The sequence below is a fragment of the Vipera ursinii genome (genome assembly GCF_947247035.1).
Source record: "Vipera ursinii genome assembly, chromosome: 1".
NCBI lineage: Eukaryota > Metazoa > Chordata > Lepidosauria > Squamata > Viperidae > Vipera > Vipera ursinii.
The window spans coordinates 342,486,670-342,508,032 of NC_139512.1; the positions used below are offsets into that span (position 1 = coordinate 342,486,670).

The window sequence follows — 21,363 nt, forward strand, 5'->3', positions numbered from 1 at the left end:
CCTTGGGAACAATCCCATTTTATAAGAGTATAAGTGACCAAGTGGCCACGTGGTAAGTTTCGTGGCAGAACCATTGGTTCAAGTCTGACGTGTGGCCCATCATATCATACTGGCTTTTGTAGCCTTTGTTTCTTCTTGGTGTTTGAGGTTCACAGTCAAAAGCGATATTGGTGTGAAAAGTGTTTGCGTGGTATGTGTGTAGAATTGACTCCGCTATGAATCTTAAGCAATGCAAGTTATGTTTCTTTCTTCTATAGAAGCGCATAGAGAGGTGCAAGACCATTTCAGCTGGATATCATGTTATTTGATACCAAGCGATTCTAAAATACCATCAAAGTTTTGAGAACTTGAGACAGTAAGAAAGAATGAAGTAGAATATTCTTTCTCTATGCTGAAAATGCTTTTCCTGCTCAAAAACCACCTGAATGAAATAGGACCGAATTCAACATTCAAACAATGTAGCGTAAAGTGGGCAGAATGTGGCTAGTTTTGAACCAAGTATGGTTCATAGCTCTGCAATTAACTCCCATTGGTGGCTTTAAGAAAGTTGTTTGTGCTCAGAGATTTAGATCTCTTCTCTATATTCAGAATGGCCTATAATCACGTTTTGCATGTGTAGAACATTAATAATGTAGAAAACTTTATTTGGTTGGCTGTGGGATGGATTCTTTAAAGGAGGGAAATAAAACTATAATCATGATTCCATCTATTTTGCAAGATCAGTTAAACTTCTGAGCAAATCTGTTTCACATTGCATTGTACAATTCTGCTTCAGGATCTGGGCTAAAATGAATAGAATTAGAACTGGAACTAGAATTAGAATACATTATTTTGGCCAAGTGTGATTAGACATAAAGTGAATTTGTCTCTGGTGCAGAAGTTCTCAGTGTACATGCAAAGCAACAGAATAATAATAATCATAATGTCAGTAAGAAGGAGAAGTAAAAAAGTTAACAAGGAAGATAAATAATAATACTACAATCATACTGCATGGGTAAATACACATAGACATTAGACAGGACTGTGAGAATTAAGTTCAGAAGAGTGAGGGCACAAGGGAAAAAAACTCCCGGTGTCTAGTTGCTTTGTCCTGAAATGCCCTATTGCCGTGGTGGTGAACCTATAGCACGTGTGCCACAGGTGGCACGCAGACCCCTCTCTGTGGGCACACGCACCATTGCCCCAGTCCTAGGACTTTAGCTGGGTTTTATAAAACCTTTTCGCTTTAGGCCTCCGCCACCATGTGCCAAAAATTAAAAGGTTCAATCAATCAACTTCAACTTCTCGCGGGGGGGGGGGGGAAGATCTCACAAAGTTGGAATTGATTGATTGAACTTTTTAGTCCCACCCAGTCTGCCGTTACCACCGCAGCCATGCCCACACAATTGACCACACCCACCCAATGGGCCACACCCACCCGGCACCCGACGATACGTAAGTGGGTTTTGGGTTGCAGTTTGGGCACTCGGTCTCTAAAAGGTTTGCCATCACTGCCCTATAGCACCATCCCAAGGAGAGAAGTTGAAACAATCTATGTCCAGGATGTTTAGGAGTCTGCAGATAACTTCTCAGCCCTCCTTCTGAGCTGCGCAATATACAGGACTTCTCTGGAGAGCAGGCTGCACTTGTTCTTTCTGCAGGCTTAATTATCCATTGGAGTTATGTACCCTGTCCTCTGTGCTTGGTATACCAAACCGGACAGTTATAGAGTACAAATGATAGACTCAGTAATTCCTCTGTAAAATTGTATCAACAGCTCCTGGAGCTATTTGAACTTCCTGAGTTGACACAGGATGAACATTCTTTGTTGTGCCTTTTTAATGATGGTTCTAACGTTAGGTGTCCATTTCAAGTGCTGGGAGATTATAGATCCAAAAAACTTGAAGTACGCTACTGCTGATACTCTGCTGTCGAATATAGTAGGCGTGGTAAAATCCCATCTATACCTTGTCAAATGAGGCCAATTGCCTTTGTATCATCTGCAAATTTCAGTACTTCAACAGAGGTTTCTCTTGGGGTGCAATCTTTGGCACATGAAGAGAAGAGCAAGGGAGAGAGATCACACAGCCTTGAGGGGCGCCTCAAGGTACCAGATGCAATTTTTCCTAGCTTCACCTGCTGCTTCCTATCTGTCAAAAAGCCGATGATCCATCTACAAATATGAAATGAAATGAATTACCGCTCAAAGTCCATTTTTTCAGATAGGAATTTTCATCCTTGTCCTTCCATGGATCTTTAAAGAAGCTGCATTTATCACGGGGCTTGCATGGTAGCCATCTGAGTTGAGGAGGCAGCAGCAGGTAGAACAACACACAGTCACACCATAGCACTCTCTTCTTAATGCTTTCTTAACTCGTGTTAAGGAGTCAACACATTAACACCAGTTTTCCTAAGAATGTGCACCTACCATGCGCATACCCCCCCCCCCAAAGCACTTACCTTTAAAGCCCTACATGGCCTAGGCCTGGGATATTTGCAGGACCGTCTGCTGCCAGGAACGTTTTCCCATCGGCCAGTACGCTCGCACAGAGAGGGCCTCCTCAGGGTGCCGTCAGCCAGACAATGTCGACTGGCGACCCCCAGGGGGAGGGTCTTCTCTGTGGGAGCGCCAGCCCTGTGGAACCAACTCCCCCTTGAGCTCCAGATGGCCCCAGATCTCCGGTCCTTTCGCCGCGACCTCAAAACTTTCCTTTTTCATCAGGCTGACCTGGACTGACGACAGGGTTTTTTAAAATGTTTTTTTTAATTTTAATTGTTTAGTTTAACTTATTTATTGGGGCTGTTTATTTAATTTCTTTTAACTTTTGTATTGTTGTTTTTATTGTTGTTAGCCGCCCTGAGTCCTTCGGGAGATAGGGCGGCATATAAGTCCTAGAAAAATACATACATACATACATACATACATACATACATACATACATACATACATATATACACAAAATATAAAATAAACATAAAAGACAAAAAGACCTAGTGGTCAGGCATCATTCATACAACCAGAAGATGGGCTTTGTCCAGGGCATCAGGCTCAAACACAAAGCCTTTTCAGGGCCTGCCAAAAAGCCAGTAGAGACAGGGCCAATCTAATCTCTGAGGGGAATGATATTCTGAAGGGCAGAAAAGATTTTCCTTCTGGGCCCTGTCAACTGATGGTCTCCAAAGAGGCCCTTCCTCATAGGCCATTTTGGATGTACTTTCCACAAAACTGAAAGATTAATAATAAAAATAAGTAATGTAAGAGTGATAATACGGCGGGCTACTTAAAGGATAGAGAACAATTTGAAGAAAAAAAAAAGAACAGCATCAGCGGGGCACCGGACCACATAAAGTATGCGTGTGCGGGCTTGGGTGCATTGATGCATTTACTTTTAATGTGTGCTTTTAAAAAAAAAGCACAGTGTGTGTGCGGGCCACTGCCAGGTTGCGGCCTATTTGGAATTGGGACACGGAAATGGTGGGTGAGGGCGCATGCGCACCTCCGTTTGTGCGAGTGGCGGACGCGCGTGCTCGTGTGTAACTATTCCCTCTCCCTCCTCTTCCCCCCCCACCGGTCCGCAAAGCCAGAAAGGTTGGGGATCGCTGTACTAGGTTATCCAAGGGCTGCTAATGGTAGGATCTCCCATTATCCCCTGATAGGATTCTCTGTCTGTAAAGGAAAATTGGGCAGGATAATCTTTCAGATGTGAGGCACCTTTAATGGACTGTTCTTAAACAGCCATGAGATGGTGTACTAAGGTCTGGTGGGAATGAAGCCATTTAAATACTAAGGAAAATAAGATATATAAATTCTTACATTATTAAACAAAATGAAGTCACCATTGTGCCTGCTAGCGCTATTTCAGATTTTTCTTAAACTCAGGATAATTGCCTTAAATATTAAGAACTGGGTAATGAAGGCACAGAGGAATCTGGCATTTTTAAACACATGCCCTCTTTTATGTTCAGTGGCTTCTTTTAATTAAGGAATGATAAAAGAAGGAGTTGACTAACTTCTGGTGGGAAATTAGTTTCTCTGATGACTGCAAAGAGTGTTAGGATTGTCCTTCTGCCTCCCTCTCCCTTAAAGGCTGCTGTTTCAGCAGGCTGAACTTGCAGTTGAATGCCTCCCAGGGGCAGTACAGGTAGTCCTCGACTTACAACAGTTTGTTTAGTGACCGTTCAAAGTTACAACGGCACTGGAAAAAGTGATTTTTAACACCCTTATGACCATTGCAGCATCCCCATGGTCACATGATCAAAATTGAGATGCTTGGCAATTGGTCCATATTTATAAGAGTTACAATGTCCCAGGGTCATGTGATCACCTTTTGTGACCTTCTCACAAGCAAAGTCAATGGGGAAGCCAGATTTCACTTAACAGCCTTGTTGTGACTAACGTAACAACTACAGTGATTCATTTAACAGTTGTGGCAAGAAAAGTCATAACATCGGGCAAAGCCTACTTAACAAGTGTCTCGCTTAGCAACAGAAAATTTGGGCTCAATTGTGGTCATAAGTCAAGGGCTCCCTGTACTTAAAGGCACAAGAAGGGACAGATGGCCAAACTTCTACAACTTGACAAGAGATCTCCTCTGCAGATCTTCAGAGAAGCTGTGCTTCAGAAGCATTTGCCCCTCTCCTACTATTTTTGATTATATAGGAAGAGGTCCAGTCTCTTCTTAAAAATCTCCAGGGATGGAGCGCCCACGATTTCTGAGGGCAAGCTGTTCTACTGGTTAACTGTCCTCACTGTTAGGAAGTTTCTCCTTAATTCCTGGTTGCTTCTCTCTTTGATCAGTTTCCAACCATTGTTTCTTGTCCTGCCCTCTGGTGCTTTGGAGAATAATTTGACACCCACCCTTCTTTGTGGCAGCCCACATATTTGTGAATATGAGTTTTTAATAGTTTCAGTTGTTTATTCTTGCTGAGTACCATGCATTCTGAATCACAGTGATTTTGCAGGATTATTTTAATTGGTTTCTATACTTGGATTGATCGTATTTTGAACTCAGAGCCATAGTAGAATTACACTAACCTGCACAGAGAAGAACGGTTCCTTCCAACATGTTACTTTAGCTCAACTGACATGGATTTCTTACAGAAACTGTTCCATCGTTTCGTTCTTGAAAAATTGATTTTAAGGAAAGTGATGTTCAAGCATAGCCTTAGGATCTTTGACAGGAGAATTGGGAATTTGAAAGACTCTTCACTCACCTGCATCTTTGGCTCATGTTCCACACCAGTCATCCTAAATAGCCTCCATATGTAAAAGTCCTGAAATCACAGATGGATGCCAGGACAACATGAGCCAGATAGATTTCATTATTCTAATATTTCAATCCTTTTCAATGATGTGCACAAAGCTGAAAATTCTGATGAATGATGTTGCTATTAATTGAGTGGGTGGGGGAAGGAGCCAGTTGGATTTTCCCATCTACTGCATTTGGAAGATTGAAGGCGCTTGATAATTGAGGACTTTAGGCAGCCCCCCCCCCCCAATTAAAGTGCATTTGGTCTTCTTCCATTGAACTTTTAGTCTTTTAAAAGCAAGCATTGAGCTATATCTTGTTTAAAGGAAGATTTGAATGCTATTTAGGCATATTGCCAATTTGGAAGATGACCAAAATAATTCAAATGCACTGCCTTATGTCTGTTGTTTTTTTTTATTCCTGTCTACAAAACTTGGTCACATTTGGATATATTTTGCTTTTTTAATGTTTAGCAGATTTTCTTTTTTAAAAAAATATGGAAAAGGAAAAAGCCTTGCAAGTTGTGTTCAGGAACTGTCCGTGCTTTGGATGGAACTGGTCCATCGACTTTCAAGAGCAGGCTATATAAAATATTGTTTGATATCCTTGTTGTAAAAGTTTGTGGCTAACAAATGTTGTCATGTTATCTTAAATTTGCAGTGAGTTTGATGAGGCAAAACACATTAGCGGAGTACCTAAAGCACCAGGTCCTGGTTCCTGTGCCCCAAAAATCCACAGAAAAGAAGCAAGTGGGGCAGATTCTCTGCATGGGGATCCAGAAAAAAAACTTCTGCTGCTTAGAGGAGATAAAATCAGTCTAGATAAGCCAACTCAGTGACTTATGCCTGACACCAACTTGTGAACCATGATGTGCAAATCATGATACACAAATCATGATACTTGGTTCATGCAGTCCAAGTATCGATACTTAAAGTTTAGTCCCAAAGTTGCTTTTTCGAAAGGCCAACCGAATTTCTTTGTTTTTCCTTGAAGACATTTCGCTTCTCATTCAAGAAGAAGCAAACTAAAGAAGTTTGTTGGGAAAAAAGGCAAACATCTTCAAGAGAAATACGCAGAAAGTCCAGTTGCCTTTTGAAAAAGCACCTTTGGGACAACCATGACCTGGATGGCTGAGAATCTACAGCTCAGCATGCGGAAGCAGTGTGTCAGTTAGATGTATGAACTCTTTGTTGGTCCAGTATCCAGACAAGCAATTCACAGGTCTTTTGTATTCTTTTTGAAATAATTGTGATTGTGAAGGAAAGGAACCCATTTGTGAGATGTGACGGAGGACAGAAACAGGGACAAGTTAAAAGAGCAGAAGTTTGAAATTCTAAATAGCTGCAAAAGTAGTAGAAGGCAGATAAAATAGAGCTGCCGTTGTTGATTTTATTCATTGATTCATCTTATTGTAGTTTTTGTGGAGTAATTCACTGAGTCAAGCCACCAGTATGTGGCTGAGAAAATCAATTCTCAAAAGGTTGCTCAACAGTTGATCATTTCTCCTCTCTTCAGGTAACATTACCACAAGAATCCGAGCTACAGATGTTGGCTCTGATGAAGCTATCAAATCCATTCTGGAGCAAGCAAAAAGGGAGCTGCAGGTACAGAAAACAGGTAGGAGAACTTTGAAGTTCAGGTTAATGTGGAAACAGTAGTAAATGCTTATGAGAAAGCAAATGAACTAGGGGGCATTGTTTACTTCAGTAGATTCCATTGCTGAAGGTTTATGGCTTAAAGAGTGTTGGGTCTTTCTTTATCTCAAGAAAATGCTGTATGTTACGATATCCCAAACAGATCATTTAAGGATGAAATGTAATAATACAAAAACATCTGTAACAGGCAAATGTTGTGGATACTTCTAAAATGTGAAGCTCTCCCCAAAACATTTTCCTTCTTATTGGGGGAGTCTTGATTGGGAAATTTGCACATCTTCCCAAGGTGGGGGGTTGGGGGTGGGCAGGGTAGAAGCTACTTATGTAGAAGCTACAATAAGTAAGAATATGTGGACATTTAAACTCAAACTTACTATTATATTATATAGAAAATACTGGCAAGGGTGGTTAAAACAAACAGGGAAATGAAGTAGGATGAAAAATTTCCATCACAGTGGTCAAGAGAGCAGATAATAACAAAAAAAGGTAGCCAAGGCCCAGATCCAGTGGGCAGAAGAGATGGGGTAAAACAGATTGGTCCAGATTAGAAATATGCATTAAAAAGAAAGATGTGCCCTAATGTGCTGAAAGGATTTATATACTGAATGGATGTGCTGGAAATGTCAGTTTATTGAGCATTTTTTCTTTTTCTTTGTGGCCTACATCTGACTCACAAATGTTCTCCTATAATAGCTTGTGATGAGGATGACATCACAATAAGTATCCACCTGCTTACTGACTTAGTAACAAACTGTTTCAGAATCAAGGAATGTTGTTTTTTCTATTTTCTACTAAATTGGCACAATTGCAAGTAAGAAATGTATTTGATCATTTGATTCACTATATCTCATTTTATTAAGGAGGCACTGGTTTGGGGATAGATTGGAACGTGTGTTTTGTTTTCTGTTTCACTTTGTTTTACTGTTGTAATGCTTTTTATTTTTATGAGAATTTTTTTTCATTTTCTTGGGCAATAAATATTTACATTTAATAATATTTGATGCTTATTGAGGCATAAAAATGTGAGAAAATATGCTTTGCCTGGTAAATTTCAGGATTCTAATAAGTATTTTGATAAGGAGGAGTTTTCACCCTTGTTATTTTTCAGGGTCTTTATAATAGCAGTCACATTAATGTGGGTTTTTTTTAAAAAAAAAAAGAAAACAAAACAAAACTTCTGAACCAGTAATAATAAACCATACATCTGGCACAGATCTCTATTGGACCCTGAGTGGTGATTGTAAGAAGAGCTTTTAACTGATGTTTGGGGAAATGAATGGTGTGGTGGCTCAGTGGGTTAGGACGCTGAGCTTGTCGATCAGAAGGTCGGCAGTTTGGAGGGTCAAATCCCGAGTGCCGCGTAACAGAGTGAGCGCCTGTTATTCGTCCCAGCTTCTGCCAACCTAGCAGTTCGAAAGCACGTAAAAATGCAAGTAGAAAAATAGGGACCACTACGGTGGGAAGGTAACAGCGTTCCGTGCACCTTTAGCATCTAGTCATGCCGGCCACATGACCACGGAGACGTCCTCGGACAAGTGCTGGCTCTTTGGCTTTGAAACGGAGATGAGCACCGGCCCCTAGAGTTGGAAACGACTAGCACGCATGTGCAGGGGAACCTTTACCTTACTGTCTCTCATCAGTCGTTGTTTTCTTATTCTTGCAGCTGAGCCGGCTCAGCCACCTTCCACATCAACCAGCAGCAGTTCCGACGATGCTATCCGCTCCATTTTGCAACAGGCTCGCCGAGAGATGGAAGCCCAGCAGGCTGCCCTTGAACCTGCCTTAAAAGCCACCCCTCTATCCCAAGCTGAAATGTCCATCTTGTCCTCAAAACTGATCCCTACGCCTGCAGTTTCTTCGGTCTCTAGTTACTCTCCCCTGCCTCTGTCCTTGAAGAAGCACTCGTCCTCTGTGGATTCCACCGTGTCTTCCCTACCGACTGTCCCTGGTCTCAAGAAGGAAGCCCAAGAGGCCTCCCTTCTAGACCTCCACGGGATGCCTGACTCAGCACAAGGTGTGCTGAGGCATGTTAAAAATGAACTGGGACGCAGCGGGGTATGGAAGGACCATTGGTGGAATACTGTGCAAACTGACAGAAGGAACACGGCTCCTCCTGAAGACCCCAAAATGGAGGAAAGCACCAGTGGGAAAGAGAAGGCCAGCAACCAAGCTCGTTCAGACCGTAACCAGCAAGTCCAAGGGCCCTCCTCCTCGGAATATTGGAAAGAGTGGCCCAACGCAGAATCTCCCTATTCTCAGAGCTCTGAACTGAGTGTGACAGGGGCAAGTCGCAGTGAGACGCCCCAAAACAGCCCCCTTCCTTCTTCCCCCATCGTTTCTTTATCAAAGCCATCTAAGCCTTCCGTTCCTCCATTAACCCCTGAGCAGTATGAGATTTACATGTACCAAGAAGTGGATACGATAGATCTAACCCGTCAGGTCAAAGAGAAGCTAGCAAAAAACGGCATCTGCCAAAGGATATTTGGGGAAAAGGTAAGGCTCTCAAATGGAATATTCCAGTGGTTTCTGTAGCAGTGGGTCAATAGCTAATTTTATCTCTACAGGTAGTCCTCGACATACGACAACAGCTGAGCCCAAAATTTCTGTTGCTAAATGAGACATTTGTTAACTGAGTTTTACCCCGTTTTACAACCTTTCTTGCCACAGTTGCTAAGTGAATCGCTGTAGCTGTCAACGTAGTAACATGGTTGTTAAAGTGAGCCTGGCTTCCCCATTGACTTTGCTTGTCAGAATATTTCAAAAGGGGATCACGTGACCCCAGGAGACTGCAACCGTCATAAATGTGGATCAGTTGCCAAGTGCCTGAATTTTGTTCACGTGACACAGGGATGCTGCAGTGGTTGTAAATAGGAAAAATGGTCATACGTCACTTTTTTTCAGTGCTGTTATAACTTTGGTCACGAAACAAACTGTTGTATGTCAAGGATTACCTGTATTTCTTAATTAGAATAATTCAGTCATCACCCTTCAAGACCCAGGAAAGCTTGGGAGTTGTTTTTTTTAAAAGAAGCAAACTAGAAGCAGACATGTTTTAGGCAATCCAGATTCAAGACTTAAGTTATTAGCGTTATTCTTCCCACCATCACTCAAGCAGTACTCAAAATTCCTTATGCTTACATGCCTGCAGATCAGAATAGACAAATACAAAAGTGGATGGAGCTGTCACATCTTGAATGTCTCTTTAGAGGGAGGAGTTTGTTACACATCTTACATTTTTGCACAATAAGCAAAACCTGCTGAGATTCCTTCTACAGAGCTAAGCAGGATGGGGGAGTCCTATCCACTTAAGTATATGGTTACTCTGATGAGCTGACTAGTAAGTTTTTGACATTGAAAAACACTGATGCCAGTCGCTTAGCTCTGCTGTTTGTTGCAACAGGAAGTGTCTGGATAATGACTGAGATGCCCATGCTGTAAACCAAAAGCTGCTGTCTTCTACTTTTCTTCTATGGAATGCCCATGTCTCCTTCTCAGACTGATTTCATTTTATCCTTACATCCAAATTACTGGAATAACTGAATGTTACCAGACACTTGTCACACGTTTTTAATATTTTGCTGCACGATCACGAATGTGGTTTTGAAAAGGAAAGGAAAGAAAACCAGCCAATTCTTAGATCATAACATTTTGCAAAAAATAAAAGACTAGGTTCCTGTATGGCAGGAGTGTCAAACTCGCAGCATCACACAACTTTTTTTCCATTGCCAGCAATAGGGTGGGCGCGGTTTCGCCATCAGGCATCCGGCCCGCGGGCCGGCAGTTTGACACCCTTGCTGTATGGGGTATTGGAGACAGGTGAAAGACTTACATAAGTTGCCACCTAGAGTGCTTGCAGGAATAGAATACCAGTCCAAACTTAGGTAGCCCTGAATGGTATCATCTGGCAGTTTGGGGTGCATAAATATGTCCATTGCTTTTAAAACAGCAGAGGTACAGCAAGAAACTCAGTCTGGTAAATTGGTGTTATTTAACCTAACATTGGCTGGAGATGGACGCGGTGGCTCAGTGGGTTAAGACGCTGAGCTTGTCGATCAGAAGGTCGGCAGTTTGGAGGGTCGAATCCCGAGTGCCGCGTAAGAGTGAGCGCCTGTTACTCGTCCCAGCTTCTGCCAACCTAGCAGTTCAAAAGCACGTAAAAATGCAAGTAGAAAAATAGGGACCACTACGGTGGGAAGGTAACAGCGTTCCGTGCGCCTTTGGTGTCTAGTCATGCCGGCCACAGGACCACAGAGACGTCCTCGGACAAGCGCTGGCTCTTCGGCTTTGAAATGGAGATGAGCACCGGCCCCTAGAGTCAGAAACGACTAGCACACATGTGCGGGGGAACCTTTACCTTTACCTTACTAGCTGGAGATGATGGTTTAATGTGAAGCTTCTTTCATTGTCCACCTGTTTGCATCCTACCAAAGTTAACTCCTTGGCATTCCCCCTGTCCTTTTTGGTATGCTTCCTTTCTTTGGTATTCTTGTATATGAAATGAAGTAAAATCACATATGAGTAAGCATATGATGGAAATAGTCTGAGTGTCATGGAAAGGCCATTTCATCTCATTTCCAGCCTTACATTTGTTTCTCCTCTTTCCAGTAAAGAAAAGGGCTTAGAGCAGACATGTCAAACACAAGGCCCGGGGGCCAGATCCGGCCCACAAAGTGGTTTCATGTGGCCTGCGAAGCCATCCTGGAAACAGTGAGGGAACAGCCCCCACTGCCTTGGCCCTGGTCCAGAGACCCTCCTTCTGCCAGAGACCCTCAGATCTGTCCCACTCCTGCCCAGGCCCCCATAGGCACCCTTGATGCAAACGATGTAGAGCTGGCCATGCCCACCCAGTAGGCCATACGCAGTCTAGCCACACCCACCCAGTAGGCCATGCCCACCCTGGCCATACCCACCCGGCCTCTTGAGGGCAACCGCAATGCTAATGCAGCCCTCAATGAAATTGAGTTTGACACCCCTGGCTTAGAGAAACTCAAACTAAAAAGTTTTAGTTAAAAAAATTAAGATGCGCCAATAAGGAAACATCAACAAGCAACTCCGCTATCCTATAATATGCTCAAACAGAAGTAGGCAGTAATGAGCTGCAATGATTCGTGCTAGACTCCACATCTTTCTTCAGATCATTCAACAGTAGGAAATACTAAAATGCTCTTGGAAAGTTAATTGGAAAAGAAAACTTGGGCGAGGAGAACAAGCATGAATTTATTGAGGAAAGAAGCTACGAAACTTTGGCTCTAGAACTGAGAAGGCCAATTCAGTTGATCTAGAATTCCAGGTCTGAGCAAATCCTTATAGATCTTTTTCTTGTTGTTGCTGTTTAATGTCTCTGCTAAAGTGTCATTGCATAAGAGCTTTCCTGAAATTGGGTAAAGACCAGTATAATTAATCAATCAACTGATTTTCCCATTGTAATCCAAACTTGAGGCTAATTCTACTTCCTCGGTGGTGGTTTCCTTCTAGGTGCTGGGTCTTTCCCAGGGCAGCGTCAGCGACATGCTGTCTCGGCCAAAGCCATGGAGCAAGTTGACACAGAAGGGGCGTGAGCCATTCATTCGTATGCAGCTGTGGCTAAATGGCGAACTCGGACAGGGAGTCTTGCCATCTCAAGGGCAGCCCCAAGGCCAAGGTAAAGGAACAAACTGCACTGGTCTTCAGATCACATCGTGTTCTCCTTGATTTTTTGTTTAACCTTTCATTTAGAGCACTGTTTCTCAACCTCAACTATTTTAAGATGTGTGGACTGACTGAGGAATTGTGGGAGTCCACACATCTTAATCTTGATTTAGAGGATCAGTTTGTCCCTAGCCTGTACTTTAAGGGTTAGACTTCCCAACTCCTTACACAGAGAAGGCAATTGCATTTTGGGGTGGGGGTGGATGACAAGGATGTGTGGAATGCAGGACTAAAAATGGCATGGGGTTTGTGAACCCCATAAACGTATGATCACATAAGCGTTTTTATTATTTATTTAATAAATTTATATGCTACCCATCTCTCCAGTATGTTCTGTTTCAGCCTATGACCAGTGCTGTTTGAATGCCAGGGACAACCCCTTTTTATAGTCAACAGGCTGGAAAAACCCAGCCAAATTTATTTACGAAGAAATGAAAAGTTCAAATGAGTTAACCAAAAGTTCAAACAAGAGTTAAACAGGAATAATAGACCAGGTCTCTAGCAGAAGATCTTCAAACGGTTGCCTTCAGCAAACAGCACCTCCCACACCTTCCCCCTTTATCAGCAGTCCCAAGGCGTGGCTTCTCATTGCCTTCTCCTCTTCTCACCAAGTTGCCTCATTGCCTTTCTCTGTTCTGCTCTGCTGGATTACCTCCTGCTCCTAGCATCCCTGAATACATCCAGCTGTGAATCATCTACGTCCAATACCTCATGCTCACAGGGCTGAGTCTGATGAGGAACATGATGGGAGGGGCCAGGCTGAGAGTCCTGCAGTGCATCAGAGCCTCCCTCTGCCACCAAAGGCTCTCCAACCCCCCCTCCTCCTCCTCTTCAGAATCATCAGACTCAGCTGCCGGTATCACAGGCTGACGCTGAATCACAACACAGTAAGCACTCATGAATCATAGCCCACTAAGGTACCAACAACTGTTGCTGTTGTAAAACATTGACACAGCTACCACACTGGAAATTATGGATATCAGTTGGATCAGACATTGGAATGGGCTTTTATCCCAGTTGATCTTTATTTGAATCCACTGTATCCCAAAACAGGCAATAGTTGGTGCGTCTCTAGAAATTACATTAAGGTAGGAGGTGCTTAAAGTACTTAAAAATGCAAAGGAGGCTTCACAGCGAAGTTCCGGAAGATTTCGGGACAGATGAAAATAGCTTACATTCTGAAAACACTTATGGTTGCATTCTTCTTTATCCTGCTTTCCAATGCTGGGACTTCTTGGGAACCTTAAAGCTTGCTGGGAACTCAGGTCACAACACTTCTCCCCCCATCTTTTCCCTTTTTTTTCAACCTGCAAAGTGAAACTTTGGTGTTTGTTAAATAATAACAAATAATGAATTAGGCTGTGGAAGCCTTTAATTAAGATAGTTATTTAATTAAGAACTAACTTAAAATAGCTTGATTCTCCTTCCCTCCCCAAACAGACCCCTGTATATCTGTATAAGAAGGCTTTTCTCAGGTGCTCAAAATTGATGTGATTTTAATTTGGATCAGCCCTGATTAAGTCAGAACTCTACTGTTACATTTCCAGTAACATCATGAAGAATAAATAGAGAAGGCCTAGATATTATTTTGCAGGCTATCCTTATCCAAAGCTACATTCTCCCTCTTTTTCCAAAATTGGAGAATCTGTATTTGTGTATGAATGCTTAAAGAGGCCTTGAAGTAACCATTAGTGTAAGGTATCTGGTTGCCTAAAATCCTTACATTTGTACATGAAACTAAGAAACCTGTATTCTTGCCCTTAATATTACATAGCTTCCAGAGACATGAGAGTTTACATAATGCAACTGTGGGAAACTGGGCAACTAGGGCAAAAACAAACAGGGGAGTTGGGGCTTCCTAGAGTCCCTTAGCCATAGTTTGTCCACGACTGTCATGGGCATATCTAAACCTTGGAAAAATCAGGAGAGAACTATGCATGGACTCAATCCTGCCTCTTTGCTTCATTGTAAAGAGCAAACACAGAAGGTTATCATCTGAACCAGACTAATAGATAGAAAATCTGGATAGACCCAAATGTAATGTTCAGCTGGGAATTACTAGGTTTCCGTAGTTAACCAAAATCCCATCAGTCACAGCCATTTTGGCCAACAATTAAGGGTATGAGGACTTGCAGTCTGGCTAATCTGGAGCACCAGAGATTAGCCACTCCTGGTATAAAGGAAATGGAGACCAGGTAGTTTTACTATGCTGCTTTGCTTTGATCAGCCTGATCTATTTACTGGGACTTGCTTCGCTGGCAAATTGTATCTTCTCTCATTATCTCTTTCTTATCATCCTCCTTTTCTTTCTCCAGTCCTTCACTCTGTGTCATCACTGCAAGACTCTCTTCAGCAGGGATGTGCAAGCTCAGGTAATCAGCTGCTTCATTATGAAATCTGTTGCTTTATTATGCTACCTGTTTTTCTTTCTAATTGAACAGGTGTGTACCTGTGATGGTGGTGGGTAAACTTCTATTTATTTCTGATGTGTTAGAAAGCTGCCTTCCTTTTACGGGAATTATTTGTACTTATTTAAATTACCAGATTTAATTCTTCCCCCTTTTCTTGTTGTCTAGCTTGTTTTCCAGTGCCTAAATCATAGAAAAGAGCAATATGATATAGGTGGAAGGGGAAGAACCATAGTGTGACCTGCCACAATATCTAAAACTTCACAAAACATTTTTATAAATTAAAAATCTACAGACAGTCTCTAGAACAACACTGTAAGATTTCTAAAGATGTTTATGGGGCATTTGGGACACCAAATAAATAAGGTACCGGTAGTTGTTTAGCTAGAAAAAAATGTGATTTTTTTAAAAAAAATTTCTTCCTCGTTTTTAGTTTTCCATGCAGTTTACATATTGATTCCCTTCTGATTTCTTACACTTCCAACAGTTTTGTATATCTGTCCTTCCTTATCCTCCAAATTATTGGAATTCAACTTTTGGGGTTTTATCATAGATTCATTAAACTGAGCTTGTGATGTTTCCAGCCAAATTAACTGGAAGAGTCATTGCAAGAAAAGGGAGTGTTTTATAGATGTGAGTGCCAACAGTATTTATTTTAAACATTGATGAATTTCCAGATCGTTTATAGCAGGGGTGTCAAACTGCCGGATGGGTCACAATGAAACTGCGCCCACCCCATTGCCGGCAATGCAGAAAAGGCTCCGATACGTCTGGTTTATAGTAAACACAAAAGGATATCGGGTTGTTAGGCTGCAATCTTATTCATATATTGCTGACTAATCTAGATTTCGCTACCTTGCAAGTTGGTGTGGAAAATAAATAGGAGCATGGGGCAGTGATGGAAGCCCTGAATTCTCAGTTTTAGTCCCTTTTAGGGAACAGCTATGCCACTAACTTGCATGAACTGAGAAACCTGAGAGAAACTTTTAAGTTAGTAAAAAAGCAAAAAGGCTCGGGGGGGGGGGGGAGAGGGGGAGGGAAAAGCAAGAAACCAGTTTGTAAAGGTCAGAGTAAAACATTTAATAGTAAAGTGGCTTTACTTCTTATGACCAGCCAAACTTTGTTGGTGGCCTTGCTGGGATAGAGTTGCATTTGAGGAAAATTCTCTGCAGCATCCAACAGCCAGAGAGACTCCTTGCCAAGAAGGTCTACTGGGAGGCAGAAAGAGCAGCCGCCTCCAGACTCGGAGATGAGTGCAAAATCTGCTTCTCTGCAGGCTCAAGACAACTGTTGATTAGAAACAAGTGTTCATTTTGATAGGGAGGGAAGAAGCGGTTTCTTGGCAATTGCTGTTGCTCCTTTGATGAATGCAGCCAAAGCTGCCTTTTTCTTCCATAACTATTTCAAAAGCTGGGAGATCGGTATTCTTCCATCTTTTGATGAGAAGCACCGGAGGCATCTGGATGGCCACGGTGAGAACAGGATTTCCTGGACTGTCCATTAACTCAACTGAATACTGTAATGACGTTTTGTAAAGCATGTTTTAGGACTGATTATTTAACAAGCCACAGATTCAGAACTCAGGTCCTTGTATTTGTTATATGTGAAACAAATCGTAACTAACACCAATATCAGTTACTGCAATGAAAACCAGGAGTGCTTAAAATAAGTAGCCCATATGAGTCAGTTTTTAAAAGCTGAAGTATTTTTGGACTGATCTTGAGGGTTTTTTTTTCAAATGTGTTGATTAAACTTGTTCTCCGTTTGAGTTCATGAAACTGCTAGGCTCACATAACATGCTGTGCCCAAACAAATAACATCCTGTGGCTTAACAGTATGTCCTGCTTCAACAACATATAAGACAGTCGTTGGATTCCCACTGTATGCTGAACCACAGTCTGCCCAACCACATTGTACCTAGTCTAGACTAGCCTAGTAGATGAACTCGGCCATCAAAGGTAATCTTTAATCATTCCCTCTCATGTTTTAACATGCATATTGGAAAGCAGGCTGATGGTAGAGTAGACTAATGAATGCCTGAAAATTGAAATTACCAGCTACATCTCCTAGAACAGTGATGGCAAACCTTTTAGAGACCGAGTGCCCAAACTGCAACCCAAAACCCACTTGTGTATCGTCAGGTGCCGGGTGGGGGTGGCCCATTGGGTGGGGGTGGCCAATTGGGTAGGCCTGGCCCATTGGGTGGGCGTGGCTGCAGTGGTAACAGCAGACTGAGTGGGACTGAAAAGTTCACTCGATCAATTCCAACTTTGCGAGATCTTTTTTTTTTCCTGCGAGAAGCTTGAAATTTTTTTTTTTTGGCACATGGCGGCGGAGGCCTAAAGCAAAACGGATTTAAAAAACCCAGCTGAAGGCCCAGGATGGTGCGTGTGCCCACAGAGAGGGCTCTGCTCGCCACCTGTGGCACACGTGCCATAGGTTCACCACCACGGTCCTAGAGGGAGACGTGTGGCTGTCCCTCAAATAGCAACCTCAAATACTTATTTTTACTTCAAAATTATTTCTCACTCTGTGGGAGGGAGGGAATGCCTGATTTGGTTTTCATGTGTTGATAGAGGGAGAGAAAGATCTTTTATTATGCCTGTGGGATTCAAAAGCTGGGAGTAGCCTGGCTCTCCTATCTCTGTGCACTTTCTGATGGGGCGCGTATACAAACCCATTGCCTAGGAGTATTATCAATAAGGATTTCCCTGTGTTTGAAATCGGAACTCTTCATCCGTGGCTACAGATCAGGGTACCTCATGAGACTTGCAAATGCTTATATTTCTTCCTGGGTATCATTTATCATTTCAGGCTTTGTGGTGCTTAGAATTGTGTAATTGTCAAGGGAAGGGGCTGGAGAATCTAATTAAAAGAGATTTTAAAATTAAAATCACCTGTGAGATCGTTTGTACTGCACAATTGCATATGGCCTCTTCTGGTGATTAATTGAACTCCTCTAATATCAGGGGGGGAGGGGTCAGGTGGCAAGGTCATTGGCTGCCACTGGCTGGATTGCTCCGTTTCTGGCAAGGACTAAAGGGAAAAGAAATGCCCGACTAAGGAAGTAGACAGCAGGAAAGCACAGATAGGGAGAGGAATTTGCAGGAAGGCGAATGGAAACAAGAAGGCAAATATGATATGCTTAGGTCAGAAAGAAAGAGGAGGCACGTGGCCAAGACCTCTACAGGCAAGAAACCACAGATTTGATTTTAAGTAACTGGCTAGATTACTGGCTGCAAGCTTGTAGTCACTTCATATAATACATTTAAGCCACAAATGTTGTAAAGAAAAAATTCTTACTCCAAAAAAAAACCCCATTTATTTGGGGAACTGTAGTTCATCCAACAGTTTTTCTGTTAACTCTGGGCCCAGGAGGCCTATCTTCCCTTTCCCAAATAGCCTGGTGAAGGCCTTTGCTTCTCCATTTGTTGTTTGGCAGACCAAAAGCTGTGAAATCCTTTCCCACAAGGCTTCTATAAGACAAAGGATGTTAAAAATCCTTTACATATGAAAATTCTGTCTTACGCATAAATGTAGGAGTATAATTGGTCATAGCAAATGCATGATTGCAGGTAGGGGCGTGCAATCTTTTGGAACCTGAAGGCCATACTTAGCCTTCTAATGGCATGCTGGGGCTATTCTATAGAAACTGGGATGGACCAGGACAAAAACTACATTAAAATGACATTACAATTAATGAAACTAATTAATATTTGTGCATTGTCCTTTTTGGCCTTAAGCCAGTCGAGATTGAACTTCCTGGCCGTGGGCAGTCAGCCTGCCATATGGCGTTCTAACCACTGTGCCACCACAGCTCTTTCATGTAGTAAAACATGAAATCGAAGTCAGCAGGATTTAAGAGAAATTAAGAGAATAAAAACAATATAAATTTTGAAAGAAGTAAAGAAAAGCAGCAAGAGGAAAGGTGCAAAGAAAGAAATAGAAAAGACAGAAGTTATAAAGCGGCTTCCAATTTTGTTAACAACGTTACAGTACTTTTATATTTTATTGTGCCTAAAATTGCAACATAATAAAAACAGGTAATGGGGTTTTTTCCTAAGTCAGTTGACCATGCTTCCTAGGAATACTGCAAGTTGAGTTCCAGCTCACCTTTGTGAGCAATAGGCCGGAGAAAAGTGCTTTGGCTAAATACAAATAATAGCACATGTGTTTTTTCACACATAAGAAAACTGCCTGTAGTGCACATGTTCTATACTTCCTTAAATGTACATAATAGTTTCCAAGCATATGTAAACATTGGATGAAACACAAATGCATGATGTAGTAGATTTTTGCTGAGAGAGCAAGGTTCCAATTCTCTTTCCTTCAGTGATTTTGATCAAGTCTACCGCTTAGCCCAACTTTACATGAGAATTATAAGTAGAAAAGAAGGGAAGGACTTAAAACAGTGCTCTGGAAAAAATAGGAGTTGCATGTTTAGACCAGGGGTGTCAAACTGCCTGCAGGCCGGTGGCATCATATGGAGGCTTCGCCCACCCCAGCTCTGGCAATGCAAAAAACATCACAATGCGTCACGTGACATGGCGAGTTTGACCCCCATGCTTTAGACAGCCAAAACTTCATAATGGGGGAAAAATGGTTATGAAAAACTTGCAGACTTTAGATGTTATTAGACACAATTGCCATCATCCCTTACTGGTTAGTATTGATTGCACTGTGTGGGAATTAATATCTGGGTGACCACATTTCTTCAGCCCTGCTTTAAGGGACCATGCTCTGTGACTGATGGATTTAAGAGTATTTGAAATCATGAAAAGCTAGACATTTCTGTCATGTTCACTGAATAGAAATTAGCCATCTTCTCAATTTAAAAATGTCAAATACCGTATTTTCCAGCGTATAAGACGACCCCCTACTTTTAAGAAGATTTTGAAGGTTTTGTCTTATACGCCGGAAAATACTTACATGCCCTGCCCGTCGCAGAGGAGGCGAAGGCCCGACTGGTCCCGCCGGCCCTCCCACTGCTCCCGCGCTTCTGCCGGCCCCCGGGGCGCAGCGTTTCCCAGGCGGCAGGCAGCGCCAGAGGGCAGCTGCCACCCTGCCACGGCCGGCGCCCCTTCTGCTTCCCCCCCCAGGCCTTGAACTTCTCCCATAGGGCGCAGGGCGGGGCAGCTCCGCCCGCAGCCTCTTTTTTAGAACTCGTGCACTTCCCTCTCACTGTCGGCCGAGGCGTGCTCGGCCCGGGCTCCCGGTCCCTCTTCCCGGCCGGCTTCCCGCCCTGCCCCTCATGGAGCTGGACTGGGCGTGCAGCCTCTCGGTGTGGCTGCTTTTCCTGGGCAGCCTGGCGGTGCGGCTCCTGCGCTCGGACCTGTTGCTGAGCCGGCGGCTGCTCCTGCGCATGGGGCTACTGGCCGTTTTGCCGCTGCCCCTCAGCGCCGTGCTCACGGCGGCTGCCTGCTGGCTCTGCTTCTCCCGTCCTCGGCGGCTCGCACTCCTAGTTGCAGCGCATTGGAGTAAGCGCCGGCAGAGGCTGCTCTTTGGTCACCCGCCGGGAAACTTGCCAAACCAGGAGAGCGACTGCCGTGCCCACGCCCCTCCTGGGACGCCGCGCCTGCCTGCCTCTTAAAGTGCCCACCCTGCATCCCTCTGGCCAAGGCAAAGGCGGCTGATGAGGACACCGACCTCGCTCCACGGGCGGCGGGAAGAGCTGCCACATCTGGGGACTCCTCCTCCTCCTCCTTCCCCCCTCCCGCCGCCCTCTCACCTCACGAAACGGCCTCTTGGTCCGGCGCGCAGCTCCGATCCCGGCCACCAGGCTGGCTCGTCTCCGACAGCACCGCCCGGCGCAAGCACATCCCCGCGTGGGGGAGAGCAGTGCTGGTGATAGGTGAGTCTAGCGGGTGCGAGGCCCTCCCCTCGGGCCAAGAGCCAACAGGCAGCGCCGCCTTCGCGTGGGGAGAGCCGCCCGACGCTCCCGCTCAGCCGTGTCCCGGAGCCGCGCCGGAGTTAGCTCAGTTGCGCGGGGCGGCCCGGCTTTGCAAGAACGGGGACGCTCGACTGATTAGTTTTTTTTCCGGCTTATAAGACGACCCGGCGTATAAGACGACCCCCCAACTTTTGAGAAGATTTTCAGGGGTTAAAAAGTCGTCTTATACGCCGGAAAATACGGTACTATCTTAGGTGAAACATTCCCTTCTGTATAAATAAGAAAGGGGAATAATTTTTCTTATGCCCTCTTGCAAAAACAGTATGTTTCTGTGTTAAAATCATTGCTTTTCTCATAAGCAGTTTGTGCAGATCTAATCATGCAAAAGGGATGCGGTGGCTCAGTGGGTTAGGACGCCGAGCTTGTCGATCAGATGGTCGGCAGTTTGGCGGGTCGAATCCAGAGTGCCGCGTAACAGAGTGAGCTCTTGTTAC

The 21,363-nt window shown here is 43.6% G+C and overlaps 1 protein-coding gene across 2 annotated transcripts in view; it reads left to right on the top strand.

The window, feature by feature from the left end:
• Positions 1-21,363, top strand: part of CUX1 (cut like homeobox 1) — a 358,099-nt gene that overhangs the window by 239,674 nt on the left and 97,062 nt on the right. The window contains exons 17-20 of one of the 2 annotated variants that reach the window (XM_083350661.1): positions 6,744-6,845; positions 8,547-9,376; positions 12,359-12,524; positions 14,887-14,943. The exons of the other annotated variant lie outside the window; for it this stretch is intronic. Coding sequence (XP_083206787.1) covers positions 6,744-6,845; positions 8,547-9,376; positions 12,359-12,524; positions 14,887-14,943 — 1,155 coding nt within the window. The remainder of the gene's footprint in view (positions 1-6,743; positions 6,846-8,546; positions 9,377-12,358; positions 12,525-14,886; positions 14,944-21,363) is intronic. 2 annotated transcript variants of the gene reach the window in all.